The sequence below is a fragment of the Nannobrachium achirus genome, assembly GCF_963921795.1.
Source record: "Nannobrachium achirus genome assembly, chromosome: 20".
Classification (NCBI taxonomy): Eukaryota; Metazoa; Chordata; class Actinopteri; order Myctophiformes; family Myctophidae; genus Nannobrachium; species Nannobrachium achirus.
In genome coordinates, this window is record NC_137827.1 from 49,565,902 (window position 1) to 49,578,471 (window position 12,570).

At 42.9% G+C, this 12,570-nt stretch overlaps 1 protein-coding gene across 8 annotated transcripts in view; it reads left to right on the forward strand.

Moving 5' to 3' along the window:
* Positions 1 to 809: 809 nt before the first annotated feature.
* LOC308305382 (protein NLRC3-like) overlaps positions 810 to 12,570 on the forward strand; it is a 63,363-nt gene continuing 51,602 nt past the window's right edge. For 4 of the 8 annotated variants that reach the window (XM_080750166.1, XM_080750171.1, XM_080750172.1 and 1 more), the window contains exons 1-4: positions 810 to 927; positions 9,125 to 9,173; positions 10,252 to 10,365; positions 10,529 to 10,642. In XM_080750166.1, the coding sequence (XP_080606292.1) occupies positions 9,142 to 9,173; positions 10,252 to 10,365; positions 10,529 to 10,642 (260 nt within the window). In that variant the 5' untranslated portion in view covers positions 810 to 927; positions 9,125 to 9,141. Of the gene's footprint in view, positions 928 to 1,969; positions 2,011 to 2,156; positions 2,200 to 4,844; positions 4,967 to 9,124; positions 9,174 to 10,251; positions 10,366 to 10,528; positions 10,643 to 12,570 lie in introns of those variants that run through there. The other 4 variants (XM_080750170.1, XM_080750169.1, XM_080750168.1 and 1 more) reach the window with 4 other exon arrangements.

Consider the following 12,570-nt stretch of genomic DNA (forward strand, 5'->3'; position numbering starts at 1 on the left):
CCAATCACTGAAGACTGCCTCTTTTTGGCAACGCCCATCCCTGCAATCGCCCTGGGGGGAAGCACTTTCAGACTGAATAATGAAGTGAAAGTGTCAGGCTAGTGTCTGTACCGCATGCGTACACGCACACACGCACGCACGCGCGCGCACACACACACACACACACACACACACACACACACACACACACACACACACACACACACACACGACATACACAGGGGCTTTTAAGCCGTGACATCATTTTGTAGGCAGAGGAGAATCTGCCCCCAGAGCATTTTCTGTCCCTCGCTATTTTCAACAGATCCGAGACAAAAATAACGACTAAAGTATAATTCTAACACTTTCCTTTCAACAACAAAGAGAAGAAAATGTGTAAATAGTAAAAATAGTAAAAAGATTCACGGAAACTGGGGGCAGAAATGCTCCTCTGCCTACAAAATGATGTCATACTTAACAGCCGCAATGAACAGAGAACATACCGTATATTTTAGGAACAGACCTATCCCAACAAAGGTGACTCTGTCTCCCTTTTTGTCCTGTTTTATAAGGTGAACCTGCAGAGCAGTTTTACAAAATATAATCTGTTTACATTAGCCACACCCCTTGGGCGTGTAACACACACACACACACACACACACACACACACACACACACACACACACACACACACCGCTCTAGACTAGTCTCAGCTCAGCACAGCTTTTACTGGAAGTCACATGACAACTTCTGAGAAAAGTTCTCTCGGTAGGAGGGACTTAATTCAACAGTATCAGAAACATGCGTTTCAGAGGAGGGACCAGAACTACTTCTACCAGATGGAAGAAACAGCGTAGAAACTGAACCATTTTGAGACCACATGAATTCATCTCATTCTGGAGTCACTATGAACTCCCTTTAACACAGCTAAAGGATTAAAGCTTGCAGGTAAGAGTCTGCATTATACTGCAACCACGTATGTAGACATTATAAACTCTACATATATGCATTGTATGTAGACAGTGTGCTGTTACGTGCGCGTGGTGTGTGTGTTCTTCTCACATACACGACAATTTTGCATCTTGAGGTGTTGTCTCTGAACATCAGGAAATACTGAACTGGAATAAAAAAAGTACACATCCTGTTATAGCCTAGCGGGGGGAAGGGAATTTAATAGTAGCTGCGCTTTCTGGCTCAGGGATTGGAGGCCTTTTTACAATTAGTGGTTCTGCTCCACTCAGAATTACAGAAGCCGTAACCGTTTGGTTCCATTACACTGTCAGAGTTACAGACTTGTAAAGCTTCTATCAGAGTCCAGGGTGAAGGGCTATTCACTTCACCGCGGTGTAGTTTTCTAGCTATCACCTAAAAATACATAACAATGCCTAGGTGATAGCTAGGAAACTACAACGCGGTGAAGTGAATAGCTCTTCACCCTGGACTCTGATAGACTACGCAGTGATGTTACTAGGTTTTCAATGTAATGGGTCCCGGGACCCACAGGTGGTCATTCAAATGGGTCCCAGAAAAGTTTTATGAGTCCTCAATATAAAGTTTACGCGCGCAAAATGGCGTCTGACGTCGGTGGAATCTAAACATTGACGTTTCTATCGCCTGTTTAAGACTTTCTATGTGGATTTTATTTGTGTTAACGTAGGGTTAAGTAGGATGCTTTTTTTTTTTTTTACCACGACGCAGTAAATTATTTTAACATGGACTCCAATGGAGGCGCATCCCCGGGACCCCAGGACCATGACATGAATGAGTCCCTGGGTGACTTGAATGAGTTTTTGATGCGGGATGCGCACGTAATGACATCACTGGGCTTTAGGGTCCATTTAGGTCAATCTCTTTGTTTTGTCTAAACATTTTGGATGTGTGTGTGTGTGTGTGTGTGTGTGTGTGTGTGTGTGTGTGTGTGCGTGTGCGTGCGTGCGCGCGGAGAGATATTTATCTGTCTTTATTCTCTCATGTTAGAACTTGTTCGTCAGGAATCAAAGTGGGAAAAAAAATCTCTCTCTTCAGGTTCAGGTGAGGTTAGTTACAGACACGTCTCTGGCGCAGAACAGAAACACAGTTTGTTCAGACTCCATTTTGTCACAACACAGAACTACAACGATACGATATAACTTTATGATCATCTCTCTGACAGAGTGACAGTTGTCTTCCATTTGAACAAATGACAACAGCAGTGTCGTCCTCCATTACGAGACAACATGTGTAGGGTAATTGTTTGTCTCTATTGTGTACTTGTATTGATGTTGTTTAGTTAGTATTGATGTTGTGTTGATTTTCTGTGCGCAGTTTTGTTGATGTTGAGTTGATCCACACTGGTTGTTTTTTTAAGTGTGTAAAACTACTGACATGTGTTTTTTTTATTAGTGTGTAAAACTACTGACACGTGTTTTTTTATTTTAGTGTGTAAAACTGCTAACGTTTGCACTCAACACTTGAACCAAGCGTTGCAGGGTTGGGGAAATCTCGCTTTTTCGACGTGTCAATTGTTCAATTGTTCAACGACGTGTCAATTGTTCAATTGTGACAGGGCGGCACGGTATTGGTCTTCATTGACATCTCGCAGGTTACAACATTGGTTGAATTTTGTATACAAAGCCTTACTTGGTGAGCTTCCTTTTTACATTTCCTCCAAATTTGTACTGGTCAAGAATGGGCTAAATCTAGCTCAGATCAAATGCCTGGTTACGCTGTGTAGTAACTGCATTTTCATCTGAGGGAGGCAAAAAAAGCCTCTCCTTTTTTGGCCCCTAGTCATGGAATGACCTTCAGTCCAGACTCAAATTGGCTGTGTTTATTCCTTTGAGAAGTTTTAAGAGAATCACTCTAGACAGATCTACAAACGCTTGCACTTGTTCAGACCTGTAATTAATTTGCTCTGTGATCTCTTCCTTTGGGTACATTCATTGGGCATACTGTGCGTGTACTGTTACCTGTGAATTGTAAACTAGTTTAGTATTTAGTGTACATTTTGTATTTTTGGAGTTCTTAGGTATCTGTTTGTGTATCATGGATGTTCTATTTTTTTGTTGTAATGTCTTGTATGTAAGCAAGGATTGTGTAATTTTTTATTTCTGCCTCTTGGCCAGGTCACACTCGAAAAAGAGATCATGTCTCAATGTGTTTTTATCTGGTTAAATAAAGGTTAAATAAAATAAATAAATAAATAAATAAATATTTCGACAATGAAAAAAAAAACAAGTCTCTCTCACACGCACAGACAGACTCACAATGACAACGCTCCTAACCCAGCCTTACCCTCCCCGACCCTATCGTTTTTTTTGTTCTCTTTCTCGTCTCTCGTCTCCCTCTCTCTCTCTCTCTCTCCCCCTCTATCTCTCTCTCTTTCTCGTCTCCCCCCCCCCCCTCCTCTCTCTCTCTCTCTCTCTCTCTCTCTCTCTCTCTCTCTCTCTCTCTCTCTCTCTCTCTGCGCCTGAGGGGAGTGTGTGTGTGTGTGTCAGGGAGTGGCGCAGAACAGAAACACAGTTTGTTCAGACTCCATTTTGTCACAACACAGAACTACAACGATACGATATAACTTTATGATCATCTCTCTGACAGAGTGACAGTTGTCTTCCATTTGAACAAATGACAACAGCAGTGTCCTCCTCCATTACGAGACAACATGTGTAGGGTAATTGTTTGTCTCTATTGTGTACTTGTATTGATGTTGTTTAGTTAGTTGTATTGATGTTGTGTTGATTTTCTGTGTGCAGTTTTGTTGATGTTGAGTTGATCCACACTGGTTGTTTTTTTAAGTGTGTAAAACTACTGACATGTGTTTTTTTATTAGTGTGTAAAACTACTGACACGTGTTTTTTTATTTTAGTGTGTAAAACTGCTAACGTTTGCACTCACTTGAACCAAGCGTTGCAGGGTTGGGGAAATCTCGCTGTTTCGACGTGTCAATTGTTCGACGGCCCGCAACTTCGACGCGCCGATAGTTCGACTATGGGATCGCGAGATTTCGGCGCCGCTCTTTCGACGGCACCCTTTTTCGAAAAAAAGGACGCCGGTCTTTCGACAGGGCGGCACAGTATTTAGACAATGAAAAAAAAACAAGTCTCTCTCACACGCACAGACAGACTCACAATGACAACGCTCCTAACCCAGCCTTACCCTCCCTGACCCTATCGTTTTTTTTGTTCTCTTTCTCGTCTCTCGTCTCCCTCTCTCTCCCCCTCATAGGCGGCGCTAGGGGGGTGCTTGCAGGTGCTTTAGCACCTCAAAGAACCCCATAGCACCCCCTTAGCACCCCCAAGAAATGCTCTGCCAAATAATATTTTTTTCACTGTCATCAAATAAAATTATCCTTGTTCAAATCTGTGACATTGGTGAAATAAAGGTTCCTGCCCACCACTGTAGAAACTAGAAGTCCTTCATGATAAGTTAGGAGAAAAATAAAATGTGCCAGAAATTGTCAGTATCTGCATTGTTTGCAGCCTATAGCCTATATACATCACTCCTTTTGTTGATGGCATTGCCATTAATTTAATGGGACTTAACACTTGTGATGCAATGCTTGAATGTTAGGCTACTGCATGAACAGTGATTCGCTGGTTCATAATGTGCATGGTTTTGTGTTTGATTAGGCTCTTATAATATGCATTGGTAGGCATCCACAACTACTTAGCACCTCAATTAATAGCCAAGCTCCCTTCCAGCACCCCCATTAAAAATTGCCTGGAGCCGCCACTGCTCCCACTCTATCTCTCTCTCTTTCTCGTCCCCCCCCCCCCGTCCCCCCCCCTCTCTCTCTCTCTCTCTCTGTGCCTGAGGGGAGTGTGTGTGTGTGTCAGGGAGTGGCGCAGAACAGAAACACAGTTTGTTCAGACTCCATTTTGTCACAACACAGAACTACAACGATACGATATAACTTTATGATCATCTCTCTGACAGAGTGACAGTTGTCTTCCATTTGAACAAATGACAACAGCAGTGTCCTCCTCCATTACGAGACAACATGTGTAGGGTAATTGTTTGTCTCTATTGTGTACTTGTATTGATGTTGTTTAGTTAGTTGTATTGATGTTGTGTTGATTTTCTGTGTGCAGTTTTGTTGATGTTGAGTTGATCCACACTGGTTGTTTTTTTAAGTGTGTAAAACTACTGACGTGTGTTTTTATTAGTGTGTAAAACTACTGACACGTGTTTTTTTTATTTTTGTGTGTAAAACTGCTAACGTTTGCACTCACTTGAACCAAGCGTTGCAGGGTTTGGGAAATCTCGCTGTTTCGACGTGTCAATTGTTCGACGGCCCGCAACTTCGGCGCAGCGATAGTTTGACTATGGGATCGTGAGATTTCGGCGCCGCTCTTTCGACGGCACCCTTTTTCGAAAAAAAGGACGCCGGTCTTTCGACAGGGAGGCACGGTATTTTTCGACAATGAAAAAAAAACAAGTCTCTCTCTCACACGCACAGACAGACTCACAATGACAACGCTCCTAACCCAGCCTTACCCCTCTCCCCCTCTCTCTCTCTCTCTTTCTGTCTGTTTCTTGTCTCCCCCCCCCCCCCTCTCTCTCTCGCTCTCTCTCTCACACACACACACACACACACACACACACACACACCACAGGGCGAACGGCGGACTGTTTCTGTCTTTCTCACAATGCCCAAATGTAAACTTTTGCTCTGCTGTCATAAGCCCGTGTTTTTTACAGTCTATGGGGGAGAGTGGGTCTCCATTTAGAAGCCCTGTGGACAGTGTGGATTTATTAGCTGGAGCGGTCGCATGCATGCGCTCGCGCACGTGAGTGATCGCCGATTAGGCCTACAATAAAATCTTTAATATCGCGCTCCAGACTGCCCCGACAGAACTTCACACCTACTAGATCAGCAGTGTTTTTGTGAGGTGCTAAAACAGCAAAGGGTGTTCGCGCTAGCCTGGTATAACCAGCCTAGATACAAATGCAGCTAGCTAACTAACTGCACTAACTGCCCTACCCTACCTTGTTTTAACATGGCTGGGATGTCTAGCTCAGCTAGGCTATGTTCGCGCATCTTCTGTCTGTCTGTCTCTCCCCTCCTCGCTTTCTCTCTCTCCTCTCTCTCTCTCTCTGTGCGCGGTGGCACATAAAAGAACAGATCTGCAAGCTAACATCCTGTACTATCCGACAGTGTTGATAGCTTGTAAATCTGTTCTTTTTGCGCATGTAACAACCTTGTACTTTATTTTTTTTTTGTGCATAGGCCTACAGCTAGGGAGGAGAGTATATTTTACGTTTATATGAGGCTAGACGATTTTGCACCCATATTACTGTCATGTCTGAATAATATGTTGCTTTTAACAAGCAAGCTAAGTGATTGGCGGAGCCTGTTGCGCACTGACAGTGGTCATTCAAGGCTACTCTTAAAAGAGTACTTTGATGGCAAAGTGTTGCGATAGAGAAATCACATGCAAGCAATAAAGAGTCTTGTGAATGTGAATGACTCCTTACCTCCGAGTAGGCTATACTAGGTACTGCCCCTGCCTCTGTCATTTAAATAATTAATCCAGAGAATGCAATAATACCATAAATTATGGTCTAATGTAAAGGTGTCTCCACACCAAACAGCCGACAAGAAACTTTTTCCAGCAGCTCCTGGCAGACTGGCATTTAGTGGCAAACTTGGCATTTCAAAGTTGGGCGATGGAAGATTGCATTCAGACGAGACGCACATAAAACTGAGGTGTTGCCAGGTTTGCTCATTATAAATGACTTTGGTCTAATTTTCCTGTAAAGTCACGTGTTGCTTTTGTTTTGGCTTGTTTCTGAAGTGTAGTTGCTTATTTGGCCTTGCTTTCAACATTCTTCAAGAAAATAGCTAAAGCAATAGAGCTCAAGTGGTGAAACTGTTGGGCTTGTTTTCATAGACCTGGTTGCTTGTTTCACTCACAGAGTTTGGCAGCTTTGCCACAGCTTCTTTCGTCAAAACAGCACAGCAGCGCTATATTAGCCTACTATTTTCCTTTGGACTCCATTAGTAGGCTATAGGCCTAGGAACTAAGAGTTGAGATTGAGAATATGGTATTGTATTTAGTTAAAATGTGCACGGGGAAATGTATCTATTATATAGACCTAAATATAACTCAGAGCAGAACCCATATCAGCCCAGAGTCACACCAGCTGCTGCTGGAGTTGATTGGTTTGAAGTCTTTTCACTGGCATGATTTAATTGATTATTTGAGAAAGATTACGATAGTATACACATTACAGCTTGTAGATCTGCTGTTATAAATAATATGCGATCGTCTTCATCCATGATCTGGGAGAAGGATGTGGTGCCTGTTGTTCTAGCTTATAGTCTCCACCGCCTCATTGATCATTTCTGAATTATTTACTTCAATCAGACTGAATAAATACTTTAATATTAAACAAATACTGTTAATGTAAATGCTAAAACTGAGAGAGTGTAGTTTCTGTTTTGAGGACAAGGGATTAATGGCAAGAGAGAGAGCTAGATCTCACACCTTTCAACAAAAAGAACAATCAAATACGGCCCTGGCGATTTGCATATCAAATAGCCAAGGAACTCCAGTATAATGGCCGTGGATGCATATCAGCGAGTCTTTGACACATGGGTCTCTTACACACAAAAGGTGTGAAATCCCCCAAAAACAGAAAAAATCTTCTGTTTTGGGGGACATTCTGGAACAGAAGACATGGTCAAATAACAGGAGACTTCTTCCAAAAACAGGAGTGTTGGCAGGTATGGAGAGAGGGGGATAGAAGAGAGAAAGAGAGAGAGAGAGGGGGGGGGGGAGAGGGAGGGAGACGAGAAAGAGAAAGAGAAAGAGAAAGAGAAAGAGAAAGAAAGAGAAAGAGAAAGAGAACAAAAAAACCCGATAGGGTCGGGGGAGGGTAAGGCTGGGTTAGGAGCGTTGTCATTGTGAGTCTGTCTGCGTGTGTGTGAGAGAGACTTGTTTTTTTTTTCATTTTCGAAATACCGTGCTGCCTTGTCGAACTGTTGTCATGTAGGACAGTTGGGAATCGAAACACTGGCACCCTTTTTTCGCCGTCGAACAAGCGGCGCCGGAATCTCGCGATCCCATAGTCGAACTATCGCCGCGTCGAAGTTGGGGGCCGTCGAACAATTGACACGTCGAAATAGCGACACGCTCCCGCAGGGTTTGCCTGCTATAGAAGCTGTGGAGAGAGCCCTTCTTGCTGTCAATCAATTCACCTTAATTACAGTGGCAGATACCAAAAAGAGGAGAGATTTTGTGATTTTTTTAAAAATAAATATACGTTTACTTTGAAAAAGGGGAACATATATAGCCTGATTTCAGACTCGGCTGAAACAGTCCGCTCAGAGAGTGGGCGGGTCTATGGGGTGAAACCAGGCTAGAACATAATTATATACAGTTGGAGGAGGTACAGCATTCAGTAAACAGAGCTATATCACATGTTGGCGTTATGCACATGTTTACACTAAAGCTTTTTGGAACAAATAGCAGCAATCATTTACAATCACTTTAGGACAAAAAGCTGCATTTTTTTCTCAAAACGATTTAAAGGGGAGAACCACCCATTTTCAACATTAAACTACCGGTATGTCATTAATATACCTTTGAGTTGTTGTGGAAATAACTACAAAATGACCACTACAAAATGACGTCACTCGCATCTTCTGAAAAGCATTACCCTGAATTAGAGTTCAGGAAGCTGCACATCGGAAAGTCAGAACTCTCTGACGAAAAATCTGGTGGTCGGAGACAATATGGACAGGCCTTTAAGTTTAGGCATGAGAGCTGGTACTTAAGACAATCAAAATACAGCCGCAGATGTTGTATGCGATTTTGGATATAGTAAAATTTTAGAAGTTTGAGAAATAGTGAAAATGGCACATCTACAATTACACATGATGTCACATTGTGCAGCTTGTGCGCGCACACACACACACACACACACACACACACACACACACACACACACACACACACACACACACACACACACTCACTCCACAGAGGGATTTTGGCAGTCAGACTCAGCCTCAGCCCCTGTACTGTCTGTGAATACAACATGTTGCACCCCCCCCCCCCCCCCCCTCCCTCTCTCTGCCTGCGGTGAGGTGTGTGTGCACGACTGCACGTGTGATATTATGTCATGCAACATAATGATTTGTGATCTATTTATTTGACAGGTTGAATAAAGATCAACATGGAGACAGAAGCTGGACCTCCACACACAAAGTATGTAAATCATCTTGACCTAAACAATATACAATTTAATGTGTAAGGGATAACGTCTGACTCAGTGGTCATTATCGAGAAATAAATCCCGACAGGCTGATGCCACTGACGCGAAGCGGAGGTGGCGTCAGCCTGTCAGGATTTTTATGTTACTCACCTTCACGTCACATGGCTAGTTGTTAGGTATCCATAGTTACCCATTGAATGTTGAATCTCCATATATGGAGATAACCGACGCATCTCACTAAGTCTGACCTCACAAGCCCCATATTTGGACCCGGCTAAGCTATAACTCATATATAGAGACATAGCTGCTGACATCAGTATGACATCACACAGTACACAAATGAGCATTATATAAGACCGGCATTATCTACCGACAGATCAGATGCGCGCAGGACCTTGACTCTGACACAACTCATCATCTCACTAGCCAGCTCTCTTGGAGATGGCCCATAGCCTTCCGTACGAGTCGGGATATCTGGCCTTACAACCCAGATATATCTTATAAACATGAAAGTTTTTGACATCTCGGTTAAGTTCTTACCGGACACCACTGCGGGCGGGGGGTCTCAATCCTAGAAACCATTACCTCAGGAGTAGGAATTTATAGGTCTGTTTCAACTACAACATGACGTCGTCGCATCTTCTGAAAAGCATTAGCCCGAATTAACATTCAGAAAGCTGCACGTCAGACAATTGGAACTCTCCAACGAATAGTTTGTTGGTGGGAGAGTATGGACAGGCCTTTAAGTTAAGGTATAAGAGCTGGTACTTAAGACAATCAAAATAGAGCCTGTGTTTGTTTACATGGATGTCATGTTGGATATAGCATAACGTTCATGCAGTGCAGCAGGTGCTCTGAGCCTTTGATTGCGACCGTCAGGTCGCAGCAGTTACTATCAAAACCTCCACTGTGCCTTTTGGACACCCTAAATGATATGTATTTGGCAAGGACCCCCTAAATGATCATTTGACCTGAAATACATCGAAGGCCGATGATATATAGTTTTAAGTGTTTAAAACAACAGATTGTTTTCATTCACATTATATTAATATATAATCATTCTGATTCCAGAAGTGTTGACCACAGAGCAGAGTCTCCAACACCCAGCTGTGTGTCTATGAAGAGTGACCGTTTTAAAGTACTTCCTCTTACCTTCACTAATGAACCTGGACCTCCACACACACAGTAGGTCAATCCTCTTACAGTATATGCAATAGACTTTCTCTGTAGTTTTAAGAAGCATGTTTAACTGAAAAATCCGGTAACGTTGGTTGGTGGAGCTCGCATTGCTTCAATAAACTGACTTCTTCATTCACATGACAATTGAGGATTATTTTTCTCATTCCAGAAGTGTTCACCCCAGAGCAGAGTCTCCAACACCCAGCCTTCTGTCCATGAAGAGTGACTGGTCTAAAGGAGCAGTGATTGACTTCAGTAATGAACCTGGACCTCCACACACACAGTATGTCAATGAACAGCATCTCTCTCTTATAAGAGCTTTGACACTGCTTGGTCAGGATGGGACAAGATGGGCTCTCTGCTCTATTGAGAAAACTTGTTGTGATTTGGCACTTTAATGAAATTAAATGATACGTGTTTGGCGAGGACCCCCTAAATGACATCTATTTGGCCTTTTGGACCCCCTAAATTATATGTATTTGGCCTGTTGGACCCCCTAAATCATACATGGGCAACTATAGTGGCCCGGGGGCCACATGGTTCAATATTATTTTAACCAACACACAGACGTAAAGATGTATATTTGTAGCTTATTGACCAGTATTACAATTCTATTGTATTCTTTATGCCCAATGTATTTATATTTAAGTTCATAAATTTAGCATAAGAACATATAAACGCATTTGCAAGTTTTCAGGATTCCAATTAAAAATAGCTAAAAAATAATTCAGGATTCCAATTCAAAAATAGAAAACATTGCTGATTTACAAGCTCAAAACGCATCGACCTCCACACACACAGTATGTGAATCCTCTTACAGTATACAGTATCTCTGCTGTCGGGCCGAAACCTCCTAACTCCAAAATGTTCATTTTTGGGAAGATGAGCTCAAGTGGAGTTAGGAGGTTTTGACCGAAGGGCTTTTTACTACTTTTCATTGGTTGAATATTATTTTAACCAACACACAGACGTAAAGGGTGTTCAATAGTAGCCTGGTTAATAAACCAGACTGCACAACACCACCCCCTGTTGGTAGTGGTTGTATTGTGTAGTCTGGCCCTTCACATTAAATAAGCTTTTTCCACCAGCCCTCAGAGAGGGCGAGCCAATCAGGGCTGTAGGCTTGGGGCACGTGGTGGGTGGTGGCCTGGTTCAAAACCATTCAGCCAATCAGGCGAGTCTGTGTGTATTCAAACACATTCCACCCTCCACTCTTATTACAGACATCAAACAGATTGTAGTCTTTGATGCTTTCAGTGACTAACGAGCTATTGACACTTGTATGGCTCAATCAATTACAGCAGCTCACAAGCCCTTTGAAGTTCAGAGGGAGCAATTAAGAGCAAGTCAACTTAAATTTTTTTTAAACCACCCCCTGCCCGCCCCCCCAGAAGTGGAATCCAGCAAGCGCCGTTGACGACCGCGTCAGCGTCATGTGACGCGACCTCGGACCCGTCTATTGACGCGTCGGTGCATAAATAGCGGTCTGGACGCAGCTTTGCGTCTTCTAGACCGCGGAGGTGATGTCAAATACTAATGGTGCATTACTCCCCGACTTTGCAAAGGCCTTGGTGGAGCAGCGGTAGAGCCCTCGCCTCGGGGCTGGGGAACAATTGCCTACCTAGGGGGGGAAGGGGGAAAAAAATGGAAGGGGAGAAGGGGGAAGAAGGAAAAAAGAGGAGAAAGAGAGAAAGAAAGAGAAAACGAGCGTGGAAGGGATGAAAAATGCAACAGGCCAGTGTTCGTGTGCATCTCCCCAGTGATCTGTCCAAGTGGTTTATGAGTATATATGATAGATTCATGAAAATTGTGACTTTTGTCGATTTTAGGTATGGTTGGTGAGGATCCGAAGGTCGTGGGTTTGATTCCCACCTACGCCGGGTCAGGTGTTCGATTTCCACCTACGCCATGCAAAAATAAAACTCAATGAATGAAAGAAACGTCCTCATTGTTTTAACCATTTCTAAATGGACCACAAAATCAATTTTCTCACCATCATCTAACCTATTTGTACTATTGTATTACTACAATATAACATGTAGGCCTACGATACATTGGCACATATTGACAGATGCCTGTTAAGTATAACCCTTGTGAGACTGTACTTCATTCATAGATGTATTGTACATCTATTTATATTCACTGGTGATAGATGTACACAGTATATATGCATTTATATATTCACTGTACATTTTATGTATTGTTATACAT